The sequence below is a fragment of the Mustela erminea genome, chromosome 10, assembly GCF_009829155.1.
Source record: "Mustela erminea isolate mMusErm1 chromosome 10, mMusErm1.Pri, whole genome shotgun sequence".
NCBI classification, from domain to species: Eukaryota; Metazoa; Chordata; class Mammalia; order Carnivora; family Mustelidae; genus Mustela; species Mustela erminea.
Window position 1 is genome coordinate 107,821,117 of NC_045623.1, and position 20,176 is coordinate 107,841,292.

The following is a 20,176-nucleotide window of genomic DNA, read 5'->3' on the forward strand; positions in this document are numbered from 1 at the left end:
CGCTCAGGTCCCGTCAACGAAGCGGTGGCGTTTAGCACAGGCGCTCTCGGGCGCGTGTCACCCCACGTGCTCCAGAACGTGCTTGTCGCCCCTGAGGAGACCCCGTGCCCACCTGTCCGCCAGCCCTGGTGGCCGCCCACCTGCTCTCTGGGTCTGCAGTGGCCTGCCCTGCACGGTCCCCGCAGGGGGACACCCAGCGTCGGGCCTCCACCGTCTGGTCTCCTTTCCCAAGGGGAACGTCTCCGCGGTTCAGCCCCACGAGGGGCTCCTCTCCGCAGCTGATTTTCTGTGGTGGATGCGGCCGGTGTGTTTACCGTTTGTCCAGTGCTGGACGTCGCATCGTTCCCGGCTCCGGCCGTCGTGACCTGGGCTGTGATGGACCTTCACGCACGAGTGTCCATGTGAGTCCTGCCTTCAAGTCTTCTGGGCACGTCGCCTGAGCGGAATTGCCGGGTCCGTTGCGGACTGTTTCACTTGTTACGGGAGGCGGTGTTCTCTGTGGGAGGAAGGGTCTTCCCGGAGTGGAGAGCGCAGGAAACAGGGCACTGTCCCCATCCCGCAGCCTGGCCTCCTGGTTCCTGCCTCTTCTGCCACCACCGGCAGCTTTGGGGAGGGGAGGGGTGCCCGGGGAGGGGCTTGGGGAGCAGGACCGAGGGACGGCCAGCATTTCCGAGTCGGCATCTGCATCGCATGCCCACGGGAGCCTGGCTTGAGGGCCAGAGGCAGCCTCCCTCCAGAAGATGGGGACAGTGACCCCAGCACTGGGAGGAAGCCCAGGACCCCTGGACGGAGGCCGGAGCCTGTGGGGGGCTGCCACACCCACCTGTGGGAGGGGGCTCTGCTGCGCCGCTCCAGTGAGAGGCCGGGGTCTGGGGGTCGCGTGGTTCGGAGTCATGCTCTCTGCCGGCGTCTGCATGGGCCCCGGCTCTGGGCCAGGGATTGTCTCCCAGCAGCTCAGAGCAGGGCTGGGACCTGGCCTATGACCTCCAGATTCTGCCTGGGCTCAGGCTACCCCTGAGACCTGCCCGTCGGAGGGGCCCGTAGGGGGCCTGCTGGGCTGGAAGATGCACCCCCAGACTGGCTTCATGGGCGGGGAGGGCAGGGAGACCCACCCCAGAGCAACGCTGGTCCAGGCCTCCCAGGCCAGAGCCGTGTAGGGCCTGGGCTGCTGAGAGGAGTGTGGGCTGCTGGCCGTCACCTGCTGGCACTCGGGCCCAGTGCACCCCATCCTGGGGTCGCTGGTGGATGGACGGGGCCCTCTACAAGGAGCCAACCGGTGAGGTTTGTGAAGCGTGCTGGCCTGGGCCCGCGTTTCCTGGGATCTGCTTCCAGAAACCCCGTGCAGACCTGGAGCCCTGACAGAGGCCAGGCTGGGGCCCAGTGCCTGGGAGACGGCCTTCCAGCTCTGGGGCCACCTTTTCTTCCCAGGCCGCTCAGGGGCTCTGGGCCCTTGGCTGCCACCTCCCTCCGGCCCCATGGCCCCAGCCGGTGCCCGCCCGGTGAGCCAGCCCAGGCCTGGCTGCCGCACCAGGGAGAGGTCATCGCTGGCGTCATCCTGCCCCTGGCAGGGCTGCTGACCACCCTGGGTCCCCACAGAACCCACTGCTACCCACCAGCCCTATCCAAGGGTGCAGTGCAATTGTCAGACAATGGCTTCAAGCGGGGCAGTGACCCTCCCTGGGCCTCTGCGCCGTCCCCTTCGTCTGCCGGGCTCTCCCCTTGCCCTGGGTGCTGGGTCCCTTGCCTGTGTCCTCGAGCCCCAGCCAGGTGCACAGCAGGGGCTTGGCAGAGGGGAGCCTGCCGACGCCGGCCCTGGTCAGGATCACGTCCTGCGCAGTCTGGGCCGCTGTGGCCTGAGGAGGGGCCTGGGGGAGGGGCAGCCCCCCACCCCCCACCCTCCTGCCTCTCTCGAGGAGTGTGATGTTCGTTCTCCGTTTGCCAGGGGTGTCCTGCGGCTCCCTGTGTGCTGGCCTGGGCCGGACACAGAGACCCAAGACTACTGGGGTCCTGTCCTGTGCTGCGGGTGGCGCAGTCCAGCCGTGGGCAGAGATGGGTGCCGAGCCGCCCGCCTGACGCTGAGCCCCATGGGGCTTCCTGGGGGTCCTGGAGCCGAGGCATCCTGCCCGGGGCTCAGGGGCATGCGTGCCCAGGCCCCTGTCGACCCTGTGTGCCAGCAGCTAGAAGGAGCTCCCTGGGTCGGCGGCCTGCCTGCCTGGCACACACAGTTCCCCACTGTGCAGCCGGAGGTCAGGACGGGCTGGAGCTTCCCTGGGCCCCTCCGACCCGGCGCACTCCTCGTCCCCGGGCTGGCTGTTGTGCCGTCCCCCCAGTCCCACGCTGACTCCTGCCCCGGGCACCCCAGCTCTGACCCCCGGGCTGGGCCGACCTCTGTCTCATCCTGTGTCATTCTCTAGGAATTCCCAGAAAATTCCTGGCTTTAACCTCTGCAGGGCTGGGCGGACGGTTGCCTCCCGGCCCTCCCGAGGAGAGTTCCAGCCACAGTCCTGTCGGTGGGACTGTGGCCAGCTGTGGCCTCAGTTGGACTTGGGGTCTTGTGGGGACACTCCCCGGCAGGGGCAGAGGTGATGAAGCCATCGGGAGAGGCTTGGCCTGGCTGGGAACGCCAGCACGGGGCTGTCTGAGCTCTGAGGCTCTGCTCCCTGTGTGGCCAGGAAGGGCCGGGGCTTCCAGTAGCAGCAGCCTGTGGGCCGCGCTGGCCCCTGACCATTTGTGTCCTGTGGCACTTTGGGGTCTCTGCGTGGTCTGTGCCTGCCTCTGGGTCACATTCCCCACGACACCGGGGGAGCTCAGCCTTTGGCCTTGAGAGGCCAGGAGGAGAAGGGGGCCCCTCTCAGACCTCGGGTGGGCAGCCGGGGGGACGGGGGTGCTGGGGGGCTGAGGAGACTGCTCCTCCACTCTTACCCATTCATGTCCCTCTCCCTGTTGGCAGCTGTGACTCCATAAGGTCCTGGGACCAGGAGTGTGTGGGGGCAGTGATGCGGGTCTGGGGACAGCTGTGAGGGTCTTTTCCCGGCATCAAAGCGGGGCGGGGGGGGGCTTGATTCCCTGGGACACACTGACTGCGGGACCAGAACACGGGCAGAGGCCGTTCTTGTGAGGACCCAGGAAAGCAGCTGTCGCTCCTGTCTGGGAGAGCAGGGCCCCCTCCTGGGCCAAGCCGCTTCTGCATGGCCTTCCGGAAACCACCTCCCCCCAAATGCAGTAGGACAGGCTGCTTTTCCTGGGTGGGACCCAGGTGCGCGTGCCTCCCTGGCTGCGGGACGGGCATGTCGGGTGTCCCCCTCTCGTGGGGTCTGTCTGTAGGGGTGAGGTTTGCTCATCTCTGCTGGTCTGTGTCCTCTTATGGCCTCTCAGGTCTGGGGCTTGGGGTGGGCCGTGGCTGGGGTCTCCCCGCCGCTCACCAGTGTCCTCCTCCACAGACGTGGATGAGTGCTCCGACGGGAACGGGGGCTGTGAGGACCAGTGCTCCAACACCGTGGGGGGCTTCTACTGCCGCTGCCCCGCTGGCCACCAGCTGCAGGGGGACGGCAGGACCTGCCAAGGTAGGTCCCGGGCCCAGCCCACCATCGCCCACGGCTGCCCTCCCCTGCCTGGCCGGGCCGGGCCTGGGGTCGCCTCCTCCTTGGTCCCCAGGGCCGCCCTGCTTGGGGCCCCCGTGATGGGGCCCTCTCTGCCCAGCCTCCTCGCCATGCCTTTAGGGCGTCCACGTGCCTCCGAAAGTGAGGCTTGGGGGGCTCAGAGAACCTGTTGTGGGTGGAGGCCACCCTGGGGGCTGTGCTGGGGGAATATGCGGTGGGGAGGGCTGGCGTGGCCAGTGGGCCCAGGCACAAGCAGTGGGGGCGGAAGGGTGGGCCGTGTCCCTGGGCGTGCGTGCGGCACTGGTGGGCACCGAGCCCTGACTCAAGCTTGCTGAGGCCTGGGCCGGCCCCGGGCAAACTGTCTCCCTGGGCCAGCAAGATCAAGAACAGACAGGAGACTCCTCTGGGGGCGGAGAGGGAGAGGGATGATTAGGGGTGGGGCGGAAGGCTGGTGCTAACGCTGGCACCCCTTCACACTCCTTTGTCGGCCGTTGCCCCCACCTGACCCGGACCCCAGGGCCGGCCCTGGCAGTATGGGCCCCTCTGAGTGCGTGCCCGTCGGGCCGGCGACATCGGTCCCCTTGCCCCATGTTGGACTGTCATCCCCGTGTCCCTGTCCCGGGAGAGCGCGTCTCCTGCTGGGCCAGCCGCGGGGTGGGGGGTGGGGCATCCGTCAGAGGGCCAGGGGTGCGTGTAGAGCCTGCTGGGCTGGGGTCTGGGGGTGCAGGAGTCTGCCCTGCAGAGGGGCTCTGCACACATGGGGCGTCCCTGTGCGGATTCTCCTTTCCAGCGCTTTCACGGCCAGAAGGAGTCTGGAGGGAGGGAACCAGCGCAGCAGGGACAGGGGTCCTGTGACCGACGGAGGGCGGGCAGGAAGGACTCCCCCAAGTTCTGGCTTTGGCCTTGGTTTCCCTTTCTGAGAAGTGGGTCCCCTTGGGATGAGAGAACCCATGAGGTCTGTGCCCCCGCCCCAGGGCGCACCGTGTGCAGGGGAAGTTGGGGCAGGTGTCCCAAAAGCCAAGGTGTCCGGCAAGGTGTCTGGCCAAAGCTGGGTGTCCAGCAGCCCTCGACGCTGTAGAACCGCGGGGCTGGGGGTTTGGTGCCAGTGAGGAGAGTCCCGGGGTCTGGGGACTGTGTTTGAATGTTCCCACCTGGGAGCCTCTGGCCTTCAGAATGAGGCAGCGGGACGAGTCCCTCCTCTACGGACAGCCCCGTGCTCCCCTAAGTGGGGAGCAGGTGTTCGTGTGGTGCACGAACTGGGAGACCCAGAGCGGGCCATGTCCAGGGCAGTCCCATGAGCCTCAGCCCCTTCCAGCCCCCCCGGCCTCCGCGGATCCCAAGGATGCCCTAGTGCAGGACACACGCTTCTTCCCCTGGTTCCCCCGGGCTTCAGCCCAGGCGCCCCCGGAGGATCCCGCTCCAAGCCCCTGCCTGCTGCCGGCCCGCCTGGCCCTTCTGGGCCTCGGCTCCTGCATCCAGGTCTCCAGCCCTGGGAAACCGGCTTGTATACAGTTTGAGATGGCCCCAAGGTCCTCGCCGTGAGGGGCTTTCCAGCCCAGGGGCCTCCCAGATTGGGGCTGGACCTTGGGTTTCCCATCCTCTCCCTTCTGGTCCTCGGCCCCCAGAGCTGGGAGAGCAGCCCCAGCCCCTTGTCTGTGTCCAGGAGGCCCTGGAGAAGGTGTTGGTGCCGCTGCACAGCTGGGGTCTGCTGACCCTGCCGCAGGCTCCCAGTGCTGACCTGGGGCCCCGGGGGCCGGGGCGGGCCCTGGAAGATAAATGTGCATTCCAGCCACCGGCCAGAGCCCTGCGCCAAGTCAGCACAGCACAGGGCCTGCAAACGCAGCCTCTCTGAGTTCCTTTAGGAAGCTTTGGAATCCCTTAATCCACCAGGTCCCGAAGGGCAGGCTAGGCTCTGCCATCTGGCACAGCTGTCCAAGGACAGCGCTGTGCACAGAATGACCAGGAGGGACGTCAGGCCAGGGGCACTGGCCTCAGACCTTGCACCCCGCAGGGCCAGCCCTTTCTTTACTCCCCACCCCAGGCCGCTCCTTGGCCTGGGCCCCTGGGAGTTTGCAGACCCCGAGCCCTGCGTGTTTGGGATGGCTGGAGCCCCGAGTCACCGCAAGGCCGGCCGCCGAGAGCCAAGCGCCTGCTGTGTATTCTCTGTCCCCCTGCCAGCCCAGCCCAGCCCCCCTGAAGCTGCAGCTCCGGCCAGCACACAGGACTGCTGGGGCGGCCAGCGGCGGTGAGCGAGCAGAGCCAGCAGGAAATCAAGATGTTACCTCCAAGGGGAGGACGGCTCTGCTCGCTCACACGTAGGGTGGTGCGCCCGAGGTGACGGCGGGGTGAGCCCAGAAACCGCTCCCGGTGATGAATGGACACTATAAAACCCTGAGTGCTGGCACGGGAGCCTGGCTGGAGGGCGCCTTGGCCCTCGCACCAGGAGCATGGCCAGGCCCGTGTGCTCGTCATGTTCTGGGACACCGTCCTGGAGCAGGAGCCACGAGCTCGGGGAGGCGGGGGAGGCGGGGGAGGCGGGGGAGCCGGGCGCACGCGCGTCTCCGGGCGAGGCTGCACGGTTCCTCCCGTCTGGGCGCGACTCGGCCTGTGTCTGCCTCACCCCCATCTGTGGGCGGGGGCTTTAGGGAGGCAGCAGGGCTTGGAGAGAAAGGCAGCCCCTCTCCCTTGTGTCCTGGCAGCTCCAGGGGCTCCGGGCCTGCTCTCCATGTCAGCATCTCTGGGAAGGCCATCCCAGCGCTGGGCCCTGGGGTCCGCGAGGTCCCCGATGAGCCTCAGCTTGGTACCTTGGGTGACTCTGAACCTCAGTCTCTTTATCTAGAACGTGGGACGAAAAAGACTCTTGCCTCTCCAGGAACCGCAGAGGAGCCGGGAAACATCTCCAGGCCCCTGGCCCAGTGTCCGTGGGGGTGCCCAGCCCCAAGACAGCTTTGGTGGGAAAGGGGGGTGACGGGGAGCAAAGGGCCATCCCACCCTGAGCTGGACCCGTCCTCCACCTGGCCTCGGGGCACTTGCTCAGGAACCCGGCCCTGGGGTTGTGGAGACCACCCTGAGGCCAGGGTAGGGGGTTCTCCGCGCCTGCCCCAAGCCCCGCCCCACCCCACGGCGGGCTCGTTGGGTACGAGGTCGGGTGCGTCCCATCTGGGAGATGTGGCCAGCTCCACACTAGGCCAGATGGTGTGGACTGAGGACCGCAGTGACATTGCTCCTGCTGGGGGGAGGTCTCGGTCCCACCCCCAGGGGAGAAGGAGGCTGCCGTTGGGAGAGAATCGGCTGTCGCCCGGGGGGGACTGAAGCCCGCAGGCCCGCTTTCCCACGGTGAGCTCCCGCGGTTCCCACCGCTCTGACCCCCCTCCTCTCAGAGATAAGGGAGGCTCTGGGGAGGGGGCAGTGGGGCTGCGGGGGTGGGGGCTGTGCAGGGAGGAGGGGCTTCCTCCAGAGGAAGTCCTCCGCCCAACACGAGAACAGCCGGCTCTTTTGTGGGGTGCTGGGTGGGCTCACCCCGGCTTCTTGGATCCGTCTTAGCGCGGGGTGGCCGGGCAGGGCTGGGGTCTGCATGGGGGTGTCTGTAGGAATCCCATGGGGACTTGGGGACAGTACCAGTGTCCCTGCGTCCCAGCCCCCGTGGGCCCAGCTCGGGTGTCTGCACTGAGCAGGTGGCTCTCAGGCCCCCCCGGCCGCTGGGGGACACCAAGGGGACCCGCTGCGAGGCACGTGTGCTCAGGGTAGTTTGGCACGAAGCAGCTTCTCCGTGGCCTCGCCCGCCCAGCCACCCACCTCGGCTGTGGCCACGGGCTCCAGGCTGTCCCCGTCCTGGGAAGCCGCCGGGCAAGTGCTTCTCTCCTTCCCTCCCTGCCTGGCCTGACTGCTGGCCTGGCCTCCACCGGCCTCCTGCAGACGGCTGCCTGCCTCGCACCGTCCCGAGGGAGAGGCAGGAATGTGGGAAGTGACAGGCCTTGATTAGGAACCTCCAGGGCTCGGGCTCAGGGCCGGGAGGGCCGTGGGCGGACTGGAGCCAGCTGTGCTAGCCTGCGGCAATGCCCTGGGGGTGGGGGTGGCCAGGGGAGCTGCTGGGGACCCTCATCGTGGCGCCTGGGGGGCACCGACTGCCCTTCCATAGACCTTCATGGGGGTGGGGGCTTTCTCTGACCCTGTCCTGGAGTCCTTGGTCCCTCCACCCACCCAAGAGAGTCTCAAGGGAGGTTCTTTGGTTTCCCAGGACAACCCTGCTGTCGCTAAACCCGGAGAAGGGGAAGGGCGGCGGGAGCCATCATGGTGACCGCAGGAAGGATGTCTTGCCTCGTCCGGCGCGCACTGCAGGCCGGGCCAGTTCCGCTGCTGGGGCTCAGGCTGCCCTGGGGCCCCACCTTATAAAAGGCAGCGGGGGCCTGGGGTCATGCACCTGCAGTGCTACGTCTGGGCTCACACAGCTGGGGGGGCGGGGAGCAAAGCCCGGAGTGATGTCCCCTCCGGTTCGGGCCCCGGGTGGGAGTCCCTATCCTATCCCCTCTGGCTCGCCGGCGTCTCTGGAGCTGGGGGAGCCCCTTGCTTGTTCCCTGCCGTCCAAGCTGGCAGGGCCTGGCATGTAGTGGGTGCCCGACAGGTGTCTGTGGAGTGACCGGCTTGTCTGGGTCCGGAGACCGGGACAGGAGAGGCCACCTGGCAGGCTCACTGCACACCTGCGGGCCTCAGAGCCCAGCCTGCACACACTCGGGCCTTCTGGTCGCAAAGCCCCTACCTTACTCCTGTCACGGCCTGGTCCCCTGGCGGCCTGTCCTCTGGACACAGGCAAGCACGTCCGGCTGAGAACCGTGACCCTTCCAGGCAGGATGGCGGCCTTTCCGACTGGGTGTCCGCAGCCGGAGGCCTCCGCCGTCCGGGGCACCGAGAGTCGAAGGCTTTTCTTCCGTGACGCCGGCTGTTTTCATTCATCTCGTGAGCACATGGGGCAAGTATGCCCTTGGGTGCGGCCAGCTGGGGAGAAATGAGCGTCGCCACCATCGGCAGTCAGAACCCGCTGGAGACAGCCTGGCCGCGGGCCTGCCCACGCCCTGAGCCCGGGGGAGACCTCAGGTGGGCGGCCTGCTGAGCCCTGGTGCCCGAGGCCAGCGCTGGGCCCGGGCTGGAGGCTGAGCCACGGCTGGGGGGGGGGAGCTGGGAAGGCCGGTTCCGGTCCCTGAGTCCTGACCTGCTGCCGGCGCGGTCCTCACGCTCCGGGCTCGGCCAGGGCAGGCAGACGCGTGCTCACGGGGATCCTGCCCTGTTGTGGGGAGGGCACGGCACACGAGTCAGGCTGGAGCCTGAACCTGTCCCAGAAGCTTCCGTCACTGAGCTGGGGGCCTGCTGGGGGGGGGGGCGACCACTTCCACCCGGAGTCGCTGGTCCGGGGTCTTGGCCGGTTGCGGGCGGCAGTACGTGAAGCTCAAGGCGTCAAGCCTGGGGAGGGAGGCACGTGGCCCCTCCCAGCCTTGCCGCTGGGAAGGGTGGGGAGGCCACACCCTCCGCTTCTCTCCTCCCTTGCGCGGTGGGGTTGGGTCCCTTCCCTGTGAGTTTCTGCGCATCCTGAAGGCCCTCTCCCCCCGCCGTTCGGTCCAGCCCCCGATTGGATTCTCCTGCCCGCGGCTCTGTGTTCGGTCCAGCCCCCGATTGGATTCTCCTGCCCGCGGCTCTGTCCCTCCCTGTGGAATGATGGTCGCACCTTCCCCGCCCTTGCTGGCTCTTCTCCAGGCCGCTGTGGGAGGCAGGTCTGGGCTGAGCCTCCATTCCCGCCGTGCCCTGCTGCTCTGGACCCTGCTGGGCTTCTGACCCCACCCTGGCCTCAGCCGGACCCCAGAGCCCCATTGACAAGCCCTCCTCGCTCCCTGCTCTGCCCCGAGCCGCTCTGCGGATGGGCAGCTGTACCAGAGCGCAGACGGCCAGACCCCAGGACTCGCGCATCTTCATGACCAGACCACAGGGAAGAGGAGTGGGTGGTGGAACCGGGGCCTGGGGCCGGCCGGGTCAGAGCTGGGGGTTCTCTGGGCTCACTTGTCCCTCTGTACTTCAGGCGGACAGTGTCTGCCCTGGGCTCAGCCTGTGCACTGCGTGGCCTTGAGTACTTGCAGGGGGGCCTGGGGGCTCAGAGGTGAGAGGGGCCAATGGCCAGCCCTGCCAGCTCCCAACCTGGGTACCTGAGCGGGAGCATACAGGCTGCTGGCCCGGGACACAGAGCTGACCGCCAGCCCCGCAGCCACAGCGTCGTGCACTCAGTGTGGCCTTCGGGTGGAGGATGCGCAGCAGGAGGCGTGACTGCCGGGGCCCAGCAGTCGGCGCGGGCTGTCGGGTGCAGGCCTGGCCATACACTTGGCCGTCCATGGACTGCTTGATTCTGGCCATCTGTCTGGGTTCCTGCTGTGGACCAGAGCCAGGCCCAGGGCTTCAGCCAGTCTCCCTGCCCAGCATCCCTACCTGCCTCTGAGTCCTCAGCCATGCACCTGCCCTGATGTCCTCCGATGGGCTGGCGAGCACACATGTGCCCTTCCCTGCTACCTGGCCACAGGCTGGCTGGCCGCCTTCCCCAGGAAAGCTCCCCATCAGTCAGTTTTGCCATCTCCTCTCCCCCGAGTGCAGCGTGAGCTCCAGGGCCATCTGGGCAGCTGTGTCCTCCGTGAGAGCCAGGCCTTGGCGGCCGTGGCCCAGGTGGGGCTGTCCGCATCCCGGACTCAGGCACTCCCAGGGCTGGACCTGGCCTCCCCACGGCCTTTGCACGGCAGCCGGGGAGCAAGACCAGCAGCCGGCTGCCACAGACAGGGCCTCGTCACGCGCACACACGTGTGTGCCCACGTGGGTGGGAGGCCTCAGGCGCCGCTCCGGGCCAGCCTCTGCGGTGCCTTCCAGGCCAGACTCGGCCCTGGGCTCTCTGCTGTGGTGCCAGCGTCTGATGCCCCGCGAGCCGGCTGGTCCCCGGAGGAGAGCGTGTGGGCTGGAGGCTGCCCCACCTTGGGCTCTCGGGGCGGGGGGCATGTGTGAAAGAAGAGAGGCACCCCCATTTCCGCGTGGCGCCAGCCAGGGACAGCTGCCGTCGGGACTGGCAGCTGGGCTCTCGGAGACAGCCCTGGTTTTAATTTTCCTTCCCTCTACTTGGGTGAGGAATCCAGCCGAGTAATGGGTTTACCATGAGGCTGGCCGTGGGGACCGGCCGGCTCGGGCTCCTGAAATCAACAGCTGGCGGGGAAGGGCGTGGGGGAGGGACCGGGGTGTGGCGTCCCACGTGCAGGCAGGCTGGACCGCGTGCGGCCCCAGACCAGAAGCTGACCTCCGGACCTTGGGGTGGAAAGAGCCACGCAGGCGTGGGTCACCTGAGGGCCCAGAGGAGGCCGGGGTGGGGGGGAACTACTGAGACCCCCCTGAGGCCAATGGAAGAGAAGCCCGAGACAGAAGCCTCCTCCAGCCCCTCCCTGGCCCTTCTTTCCTGCTGCTGGGGGTCCTGTCAGGGGCTCTCCGGTCCCTGGCCTGTCCTGTTACAGTCCCTGTGCCCACTGGGACACTTGCTTGTCAATGCGCGCCCCTGGGAGGGACACAGGACCTGCCTGACTTCAGCAGGGGCGGGGAGGGGAGAGTGAGTCGAGGTGCTGGCAGAGCCTGAGCCCGGGGCCCGAGCGTCCTGGGGCGGCCTGTCCTTGCCCCCCTTTCCTGTGAGTGGGGTCCAGTCCCCGCCCCCGCCCCCACCCAGCACCGGGGCTGCCTGTGGGCCCCGTGTCTGCTCCTCCTGTCAGGAAACTGCTGTGCCCGTGGACCTGCATCCTCAAGCCTGGGCACCCAGGGATCCTGGGCAGTGACTTCTGGGGGTTTCTCCGGTGCCTCTCCTCTCTCGCGCCCCTCTCCCTGCAGAGGGTTTAGCCCCTCCTAAGGCTCAGGGACCGGGGAGCGCCCAGCCCCCAGAAGACCGGGAGGGTCCAGACCCACGGTTTCCCCCTCAGGGACCAGACAGGGGGCCCGATGCCTTGGCCTCCTCAGGTGCTGCTGGAGGGCCTGCCCGCTGCACGTCCAGAGCCCCTGGGACAGACACGGCACAAGTGAGGGAGGCTCCGCAGTGCTCTGCTTCCTGGCACCCCCCCACCTCCGTCCCCGACCCAGGAGCATGTCCCTTCTGTCCTGGAGCCCCATGTCAGGGGCCTGTGACGGGATGGACCCAGCCCTTGGGGAAGTGGGGTGTTTGTGGGGTGGCCCGGGGCCCTCACCCCAGCCTGGGTCCTGGCGAAGGAGCCCAGTGGCCGCCCAGCTTGGAGAGGAAAGCCGGAACCGGCCTGCGGGGTGGGGGGACCCGCTCCTTCTGCTGACACAGACATTCCGAGGGGCAGAGACGCCCAGCCCGCATTTCCGCATCGAGAAAGCATTTCCCAAACAGCTTCCAGACCCCACAGCCTCGGGCCTGGATGCGCTTGGCGGCACCGCAGCGGGGGAGGGGGCAGTGGGGCGGCCGTGGGCACCATCTGCACGGCTGATGGCATCCCGCGCTTGGCGGGCTGCTCCCTGCGCAGCCGGGCCCGAGTCCTCCTGCCGGGCCTCGTGGGGGCTGGAGGCCCAGAGCCCTCCGCGGCCCCGCAGTCCTTCCCGGCGCGCTGCTGGAGCTCATCTCATACCTCGCGATGTCCCGGGCTGCTGCTTCCCAGACTGCTCTCTGCCCTTGCCAGCCCCCGCCCCTGCGCAGTCTGGAATGTATAGCAGTCCGCATGCCAGGGTGGAGGCCGCCCCTCGGTGGGACAAGAGGGCCTGAGCGGTGCGTCCCCGTCAGCTGATCGGGATGCGCAGGCTGCAGTGGGAGCCCCAGGGACATGGCTTTGTGGGACAGGAACTGTCCTGAGGTCCCTTGGCTCTTCTCAAGCTGGTGTGGCCAGGTTCCAGGATGCCTTCTGGGCTGTGACTTCATCCACCAGGGAGCAGGGAGGCTGGGTCCCAGGACGCTACCCCTAGGACCCTCGGCTCTAGACGCTGCCGTGGGTCTTGCTGCTTGGCCTAGGGGCAGGGATCCGGTGTGCAGACCCGGCCAGCCGCTTGGGCTGATTCTTACGGACTCTCAGCGCCGCATTTTCTGCATCTGCTTTCCCCTCCTCTTGCACGGCGACCTGTGACGGTCTTCCCTTGTTACAGTCGGGGAGACGAGCACAGAGGAGTTTGTCCCCTTGGTAGCAAGCTGGGGGCTGGGCACGGGGACCAGCACCGCCCCACAGAGAGCCATGGTGTGGTCTTAAGTTCTCCCGAAGCAACGCTAAAAAAACTAAGAAATCAGGGACATTGATATGAGTGATCTATTTTACTTAATGCCACATATGCAAGTAAAACCACTTACACGTGAAATTCACGTAAAAAGGACTAAGGTGATTCCTCACTTCTGTTTTGTACCAAGAACCTGGTGTGTTTTACAAGGACGAGTGACAGCCCCCGTGCTCAGTGGCCGAGGGGGCTTGTGACCCTGCCCTGGGACACAGGACAAGGCAGAGCCCTTTGCCAGGGTGGGCAGGACTTGCGGGGCTACACGAGGAGACCAAGGCTGGTGCCCCCCGCTTCCTGTCTGGCTCTTCCTCCTCCCACAGCCCTGGTCCTGAGAGACCTCAGGGTGGGGGCTGCCTGGGACTTAGGGACCCCTCGTGGGGTCTCTGCAGGGCCTTCATCCCAGAAGGGCGCTCTTCTGAGCTGTACCCTGGGAGTACCCCAGGCCCTGCTGCCTAGCAGTGAGGATGACCTCAGAGTCAGAGCTCCCGATGGTGTCCCTCTGCCCTTCCCTGGGACACAGAGCTTGTCTCCATGGCCTCCTGACCCCTGCCTCCTGACTGGTGGCCGCGGATGAGGGGACCCTTGGCTTCCCGTGATCACTGGTTTGGGAGCTGTTGGGAAATGAGCGGCAAAGTGCTGCCCCGTGTGGAAGGCGCCGCACAGCGATCCGACGGCATGCCCATCCGGGAGACTTAGGGGAGCTCCCAGGATGAGACGCCCGAGTTCAAGGGCTGGTGGGCCGTTCAGACGGTGGACAGGAGAGAGGCTCACCCAGGAGGCGCCGGCAGACAGGCAGGCAGGTCCTAGGCAGGCCCTAGGCAGGCCCTTTTCTGCCCTGCCAGGCGCCTGGCAGGCAGGGGGCCAGTGGGATGGGCCGGCCTCTGTACCGCGGGCAGGACTGGGTGAGGCCAGGTGGTGCCTCTCTCCCCGGACCTGGCCCATAGGTGGGCTGCACAGAGTGCCGGACAGCAGGGCCTTGGCCCAGTCGTTGGCCAGGAGGTGACAGGCTGGCCTACACAGCGTCCCCGGGTGAGACCTCAGGGGCGGGCAGGGGTTGGGGGTCAGATGCTCATGAGGCCCGTATGCCTAGGTTCTTAGGAGGCTGCCTGCTTGGGACGAAGCTCGAGCCTCAGGCTGTGCCCTCGAGTGAGGGCCCTGGGGGTTGGATGTGCCTCCGAGGCTCATGTAGCAGGACACCTGGGGCTCGCTGCCCTTGATAGGGTGTCCATTTTCGCTCTGACCCTCTCCCACCTGCCGCAGGCGTATAGGGACTCCCTCTGGGTGCCAGCCCCCGGCCAGAGGAGGACGCCACCGTGCAGGGAGCCTGCCGGCTGGGGGCTGCAAACCTCTTCCCCCAGGTGCCTGGCTCCCAACCACCTCACACTGGGCAGACCCTGGCCCACCTAACTGTCCTTCCGAAACCCCCAGTGGCATTTCCAGGGTGGCCTTCTTTTCTGCCTGGGTGTCTTCCGTGTAGGTGTGGGAACGCATGTGTCTGTGGGCATGCATGTGTCCGTGGGCAGGCATGTGCCCGCACACGTCTGTGCGGAGGGGTGGGGTGGGGGGGGCTGTGTGTGTCACGTGCGCATCTGCACACGTGGGTCTGTTTGTGCACGTGTCCCCGGGGGTCCCCGGGAGGGTGCTTGTGTGCCTGCACGGGGCTCCGCGTCGGGGTGCGAGAGCGCGCGCCCGAATGCACAGGGCGAGGGGCGGGGCGCGGGGGGGCAGCGTGGCCCGCGGGGGCGGGGCGGGGCGGGGCGGGGCGGGGGCGGCCCCAGCGCCTGGAGGATTTGGCCTTCACCTGCGGGGGGCGGAGGGAAAGCCGAGAACAAAAAGGCGCGGGGCGGGGCGCCGGGTTCAGAGCGCGCCGGGCCGCTGGGGTGCGCGCAGCTCGCCGGCCGGCCATGCGGGCGTCCCGGGGCCGCGGGGCCCTGACGGCGCTCTGGTGCCTCGGGCTGCTGGGGGGCCTGGCGCGCGTCGCGGGCACGCACTACCGCTACCTCTGGAGGGGCTGCTGGCCGTGCCACCTGGGCCAGGCCGGCTACTCCGTGAGCGCCGGGGACCGGAGGCCAGGTGGGCGCCGGGCGGACTCTGCGCGGGGTGGGGGCGCCGGGCGGACTCTGCGCGGGGTGGGGCGCGGGGCTCCGCCGCGGGCCCCCTGTGCACCTCTTTTTGAAGCCGGCGCGGAGGCTGAGAGCGCGGGAGGCTGCAGGGAGCAGGGCGGGGGCAGTGCCGCTGGCGGCCGCTTCCTCTGGGACAGGCCCTTCCTCCCTGAGTCATCGGACCTTCCGTGCCCCCCTGACCTGGCTGCGGGGTCTGCTGACAGCCAAGCGGTCTCTTGACCGGAGGGAAGAGAAGCAGCCCCTTACATTTGCCTGTGGCACGGGGTGGGGGGATTCCCCCCCCCCACCCCGCCCCCGGCACTGGCAGCTGGGGGGTCAAGAAAGAGGACAGCTTCAAAGGAGAGCCGTGGGGTCCCTAAGCAAAGTCTGCCCTTCCAGGGTCCCTAGAGCCGCTTGGCGGTCGTGTGCGGTCGTGTGCGGTCGTGTGCGGTCGTGTGCGGTCGTGCGCGGTCGTGTGCGGTCGTGTGCGGTCGTGGCAAGTGCCACCCTTCCCATCTCCTTCCCCAAGCCTTGGGTGTGTGGCCACGCCGGTGAGCTGCAGAGGGAGCCCCGAGACCCCAGCAGCTCATGGACAGCGGATACTCCCTTGTCCGGGTCTGCCCTGCCTCTCCCTGCCCTTCAGATCTGGTGCCCGCCGTGGGCCGGCCTCCCCGCAGGAGCGCCTCAGAGGTTGGGGCCGTCCTCCTCGGACCGGGAGGCAGGCCCTCCCCTCCAGACCGGCCCTGGCCCCTGAGTGTGGCTCTGTGCAGGGCACCTGGTCTTCTTGGCGGCACTGGCCCTGCTCCACTGTCCTCTGGGCCATGTCAGCTGGGTCTCAGGCTGGGTCCCCACGGGGTGGGCAGCCCTCCTCCCACTCGGTGGCTCAGCCACCGCCAGGCCGGTGCTGTCCCCCTCCTGCTGGTGACCGTAAGCGCCGTGAGACCGTGTAGCCTCCAGAGGGAGGCTGTGTGAGGCCGGGCTTTGGGGAGCTCCCGCCCAGCTCGGGTCCGCGCGGCCTTGCGGAGAGGAGAGGTCGAGGGCCCGTGGATAATAGGGTGATGTCTCTGGGCGTGAGGACCCTGGGGCATGTTTGGGGGCAAGCAGGATTCTGAACTCGATAACTACGTGAGTGGCCTTCCTGGCGGCATCCCAGAGGGCCCAGGTTTCCCGGGGAAGCATGCGCGAGGCTTTGGAGGAAGGGGCTGATGGGGCAGAGCACCTGTCTGCAGGGCGCTGTCTGCTCCACCGGCCTGAGCCCCTGGCCCGGCATGGGGGCGCCTCCATGGGCTCCCCGCGGCATCGAGACCGGCTGCCCAAGGACGACCAGGGGAGTCAGCCCGGTGTCGGCAGACCACCGATGCTCCAGCCACACAGCTCAGCCTGGGGCGGCACCAGCTGCTCCCCGGGCCCCCGGCTGCTCCCTGTGCGGGCGTGAGCTGCACCGGACGCGTGGCGGCTGGGCCTCAGGCTGCACAGGGCCGGGGGTTGTGCTCCAGGCTCTGGTCCCCGGTTCCATCGGCTCAGCCTGGGAGGCTCGGGGCCTTCAAGCTCTCTTTCAGAGACCCTTGGGGTCTGGGGACACCTAAGCCCCCCTCTGTGCTGTCTGCAAGAGGGATATCTTCTCTGTAGTTCCAGGGCCTGAGGTGTCAGTGCCCAGTTTGGGGTGACTCAGGGCCCGGGTCCCATGTCAGGAAGCACTGTGTGAGGGCAAGTGTTGGCTGGAGAGAGCAGGCCTGCGGGACAGGCCCTGGGGAGGGCATCTGGCCCCCAGAGAGCACAGCGGACCTCACTGGGGGGCGGGGGACAGGAGGCCGGGCTGGACAGAGGCCCCGTGTCTCCCCATCTCTTTCTCCCTGATGTCCCGTCCCCACCTTTAAGGGCCTCGTGATGACTTTGGGCCACCTGCAAAGTCCCTTTAGCTGGCGAGGCTCCAGGAGTTAGACTGCGGACCCTTTTGGGGGCCGTTACTCAGCTGACCCCGCTCTCCTTAAAGACACTGAGCCTGTGGCTCTCAGTCCCAGCCACGGCCGCAGGGTCAGCAGCTGCAGGTGGCTGGGGTCGGCGGAGGAGAGCGGCCCCCACGTGGCCGCCTCGGAAGCCGGGCAGGCAGGGTGAGGGACACGGGTCCTGCGTGGCTTCCGGAGAGTCGGTCTCCTCCGCGGAGGGGCCCCGGCAGGAGGTCGGGTGGCCGCGTGCCCCGCTGCCCTTCCACAGGCCCCCCTTGCCTGGAGGGCTGAAGGGGGTGGCCTCAGGTTCTTCAGCTTTGAGCTGCCTGCTGCGTCCCGATGCCCGCGCGGCTGACAGTGCCCGGGGGCCCTGCAAGTGGTGTCTGAGCATCATTGCGCCTGCTGGGCCACAGCTCACAGACGCTGTCCCCGCCGGGGCCGGGTCGCCTATCGCCGGGGCCGGGTCGCCGATCGCCAGGGAGGGCAGGTCCAGGGGCCACTGGAGAGCTTGGGGCTGCCGTCCGCCCGCCAGCGCCTTCCACCGGGGCCGCCGTGGGAGACGGCTTGCAGACGTGGCCCTGTGTGTCTTAGCAAGTAGCAGGCTTTCTGTCCGCTGGTGTGGACACTTGAGTCTGAATGTTCCTGTGCGGGCAGCAGGGGGGCCCGAAGAACGGTGGTCACGTGGGCGGGGGTGGGAGCCAGGCCGGAGGCCCCGGCCGTCAGGGCAGCCCAGCTGGAGGGACCCTGCTGGCTAACGGCGGCCTCCTGCCTCTGCCTCCCCCGAGTGCTTCATCCCAGACTGTCCATTTGCTGTCCTTGCGGCCCAAAGGGCTGCTGGGCTGGCCGAGGGGTTGACGTTGTCCTGGGCTCCCCTTGCGTCCCAGACGGCTTGCTCAGACCTGCTCAGAGCTGCTGGAGGATGTGGCCGCCCAGCCAAGTGTCCGAGCAGCCTCTCCCCCAGCTGGGGTCTGGAGTGAGCCGAGCGTGATTATGAGCTGCCGGCCGAGAGCAGGGTTCCCGGAAGCCAGTGTCCCTGCCTGCCAGTGTCCCTGCCCACCAGCGTCCCTGCCCGCCTGCACTCCCGGCCCCAGGGCCACATCAGGAGCACAGCTGCCACTGGAATGACGCCCTGGCAGGGTTGGTCTGGACACTGAGGCTGCCGTCCACCCCGCCGCCCCCATAGACAACACATACCTGGCATGTCTTCCCTGAAGTTTTGCTAAGCACCTACTATGTGCCTGGGGCCACATCCCCCACGGTTGCATCTTTACTTCCTCTCTGAGCCCCCATGGGGGGTTGCCCGCACCTCCCTTCCAACCACTTGCCTCTCGGCTGACTCTCCCACAAGAGGGCCCTGGGTCCCTCTGTCCCCCACCCTCCTGGGGACTCTGCTGGGGCCCTTTGACCTCTGCCTTCAGGCTTCTTCCCGAGAGCCACCCGTGTCCATCCTGAGAAAGCTCTGGGCTGCCGCGGGCAGAAGAGAGCCTCCCCGCATCTTTGGGCCTCTCCCCAAGGTGCTTGGCACGGCCCGGGGGGTCTCCTTGGACTGACCCGGTCTGTGTGTGCAGCAGAGGCCCTGGCCTCCTGGAGTTGGTTTGCTGTCATTTCTGGGGCTCCAGGTCTGTTCTCCACACGTGGGCTGGTGGCACGGTTCCCATGTGTGTGGGAAGCACATGCTGGTGGGTGGGCACGGGGGATGGCCTGTACCCCCCTTTGGCACCCTTCACAGGCGGCCTCAGATGGCTGGCATTTTAGGAGAATGGAAGCTGAGCATTTTCCCGGGAGGGAACCAGAGGCTGGAGTCGTGCCTTGATGCTGGAGTGGAGCGTCTGTGTGTCTGTCTCCCTGCTTTTGTGGTTGGGGAGGCTGGCGTCTGAGAAATGTGGACTGGCCTGAGGCCCGGCATGGGCTTCCAGCCCTGTGCCTGGCGTGCCGGGGGCCCCTGTGTCTGCAACAGCCCCTCCCTCGGTCTCCGGGTCTCCCGCACAGTTGTGTCCCTCTTGGCGTTAGCCGCGCACACAGGTGTCTCAGCGGCCTGTTCGGACCACTGCCCTCGCTGCCCAGTCTCTCCGGGGCCCGCGTGGGCGGATGGAGGTCCAGAGGGCGGGATGGGAGGTACGGGCGGCTCCCAATTTCCCCCGTCTCTGCGCTCCTGCAGGAGGAGGTGACCCTCCTGGGGTGCAGGCCCGCAGGCCCTTGGCTCTGGGGAGGGTCTTTCTGCTTCTCTAGTTCTTAGCTGGGCTTCTGGGGTGGCCCCATTGGCCCCTTTGGGCTGGCCTCATCCACTCCTGGTTAGCACTTTCTCTGTGGCCTGGGGCGCTGTGGGCATGGGTGCTGCTCTGGTGGCTGGTGGTCTCGGGTGGAAGGTGTTCTCACAGCCGCGTTCGGGACCTCCATGACGTCCTGTCCTGGGGATGTTGCCGGTGGTCTCCCGTCCCCCGGCATGGGAAGGCCCCCGGGAGACCCGGGCTGATATCATCCACGTTAGTTTCCCGGGACCAAAACAATACAACAGGAGACGTTGATCCTCTGACTGTTTTGGAGGCTGGAAGTTCAGCATCAAGGTGCCGGCCGCTCCCCCCAAGACCCCCAGGGGAGACCCTTCCTTCTCTCTTCCTTCCGGCCTCTTGTGCCCACCTGGTTCCTCGGCTGTGGCCACCTCATTCCAACCTCTGCCTCCCCACGTGTCTCCTGTGAGGCCCCTGGTGGCTGGATGTACCCCCCCCCATTCAGCGCGGGTAACTAATTGCATCTGCCTCTGAAGGTGACGTTCTGAGGCTCTGCGTGGATGTGAATTTGGGGGGACGCTGTTCAAGCTCCCTCTCCCCTAGCCAGAGCCCGAACAAAGGCATCTTGTGCATTACTGGCTTTTCCTTTTGGGCTCACGGGTCCCAGAGAAGCAGCTGGCCCTGTCCTGAGTATTTCTGGATCTGGACCTTCCGGGTAGAGCACCAGCTCCAGGTTCAGTCTCAAAAGGCCTGAGAAGCTGGCCCCCCCCCACTCCCAGCCAAGTGCCCTCTGCAGCCGCTGCCTTGTCCAGACCACTGCTCCTTGTGTTGTGTCTGACCCCCAGGGCTCCCCACGTTCTGGCCACCGCAAGGTGGCGGCTCTTCCCCCCAAGCGGGCTGGCCGGGTGTGAGGGAGGGGCCCTGCCTTCTCCCCACTCTGCTCTGGCAAGCGTGGGCTCGGAGCGCGGGCACCTGAGCGGGGTTCCACTGTGAGGGTGCCTGGATCAGGGTCCCTGGGGCGGCTGACCCTT

The 20,176-nt window shown here is 67.5% G+C and overlaps 1 protein-coding gene across 13 annotated transcripts in view; it reads left to right on the forward strand.

Annotated features, from left to right (window-relative positions):
• The window catches only part of MEGF6 (multiple EGF like domains 6), an 83,317-nt gene that overhangs the window by 36,536 nt on the left and 26,605 nt on the right, over positions 1–20,176 (forward strand). For 10 of the 13 annotated variants that reach the window (XM_032361081.1, XM_032361078.1, XM_032361077.1 and 7 more), the window contains one exon: positions 3,441–3,563. The exons of 1 other annotated variant lie outside the window; for it this stretch is intronic. In XM_032361081.1, the coding sequence (XP_032216972.1) occupies positions 3,441–3,563 (123 nt within the window). Of the gene's footprint in view, positions 1–3,440; positions 3,564–14,704; positions 14,943–20,176 lie in introns of those variants that run through there. 2 more of the 13 variants (XM_032361085.1, XM_032361086.1) reach the window with 1 other exon arrangement.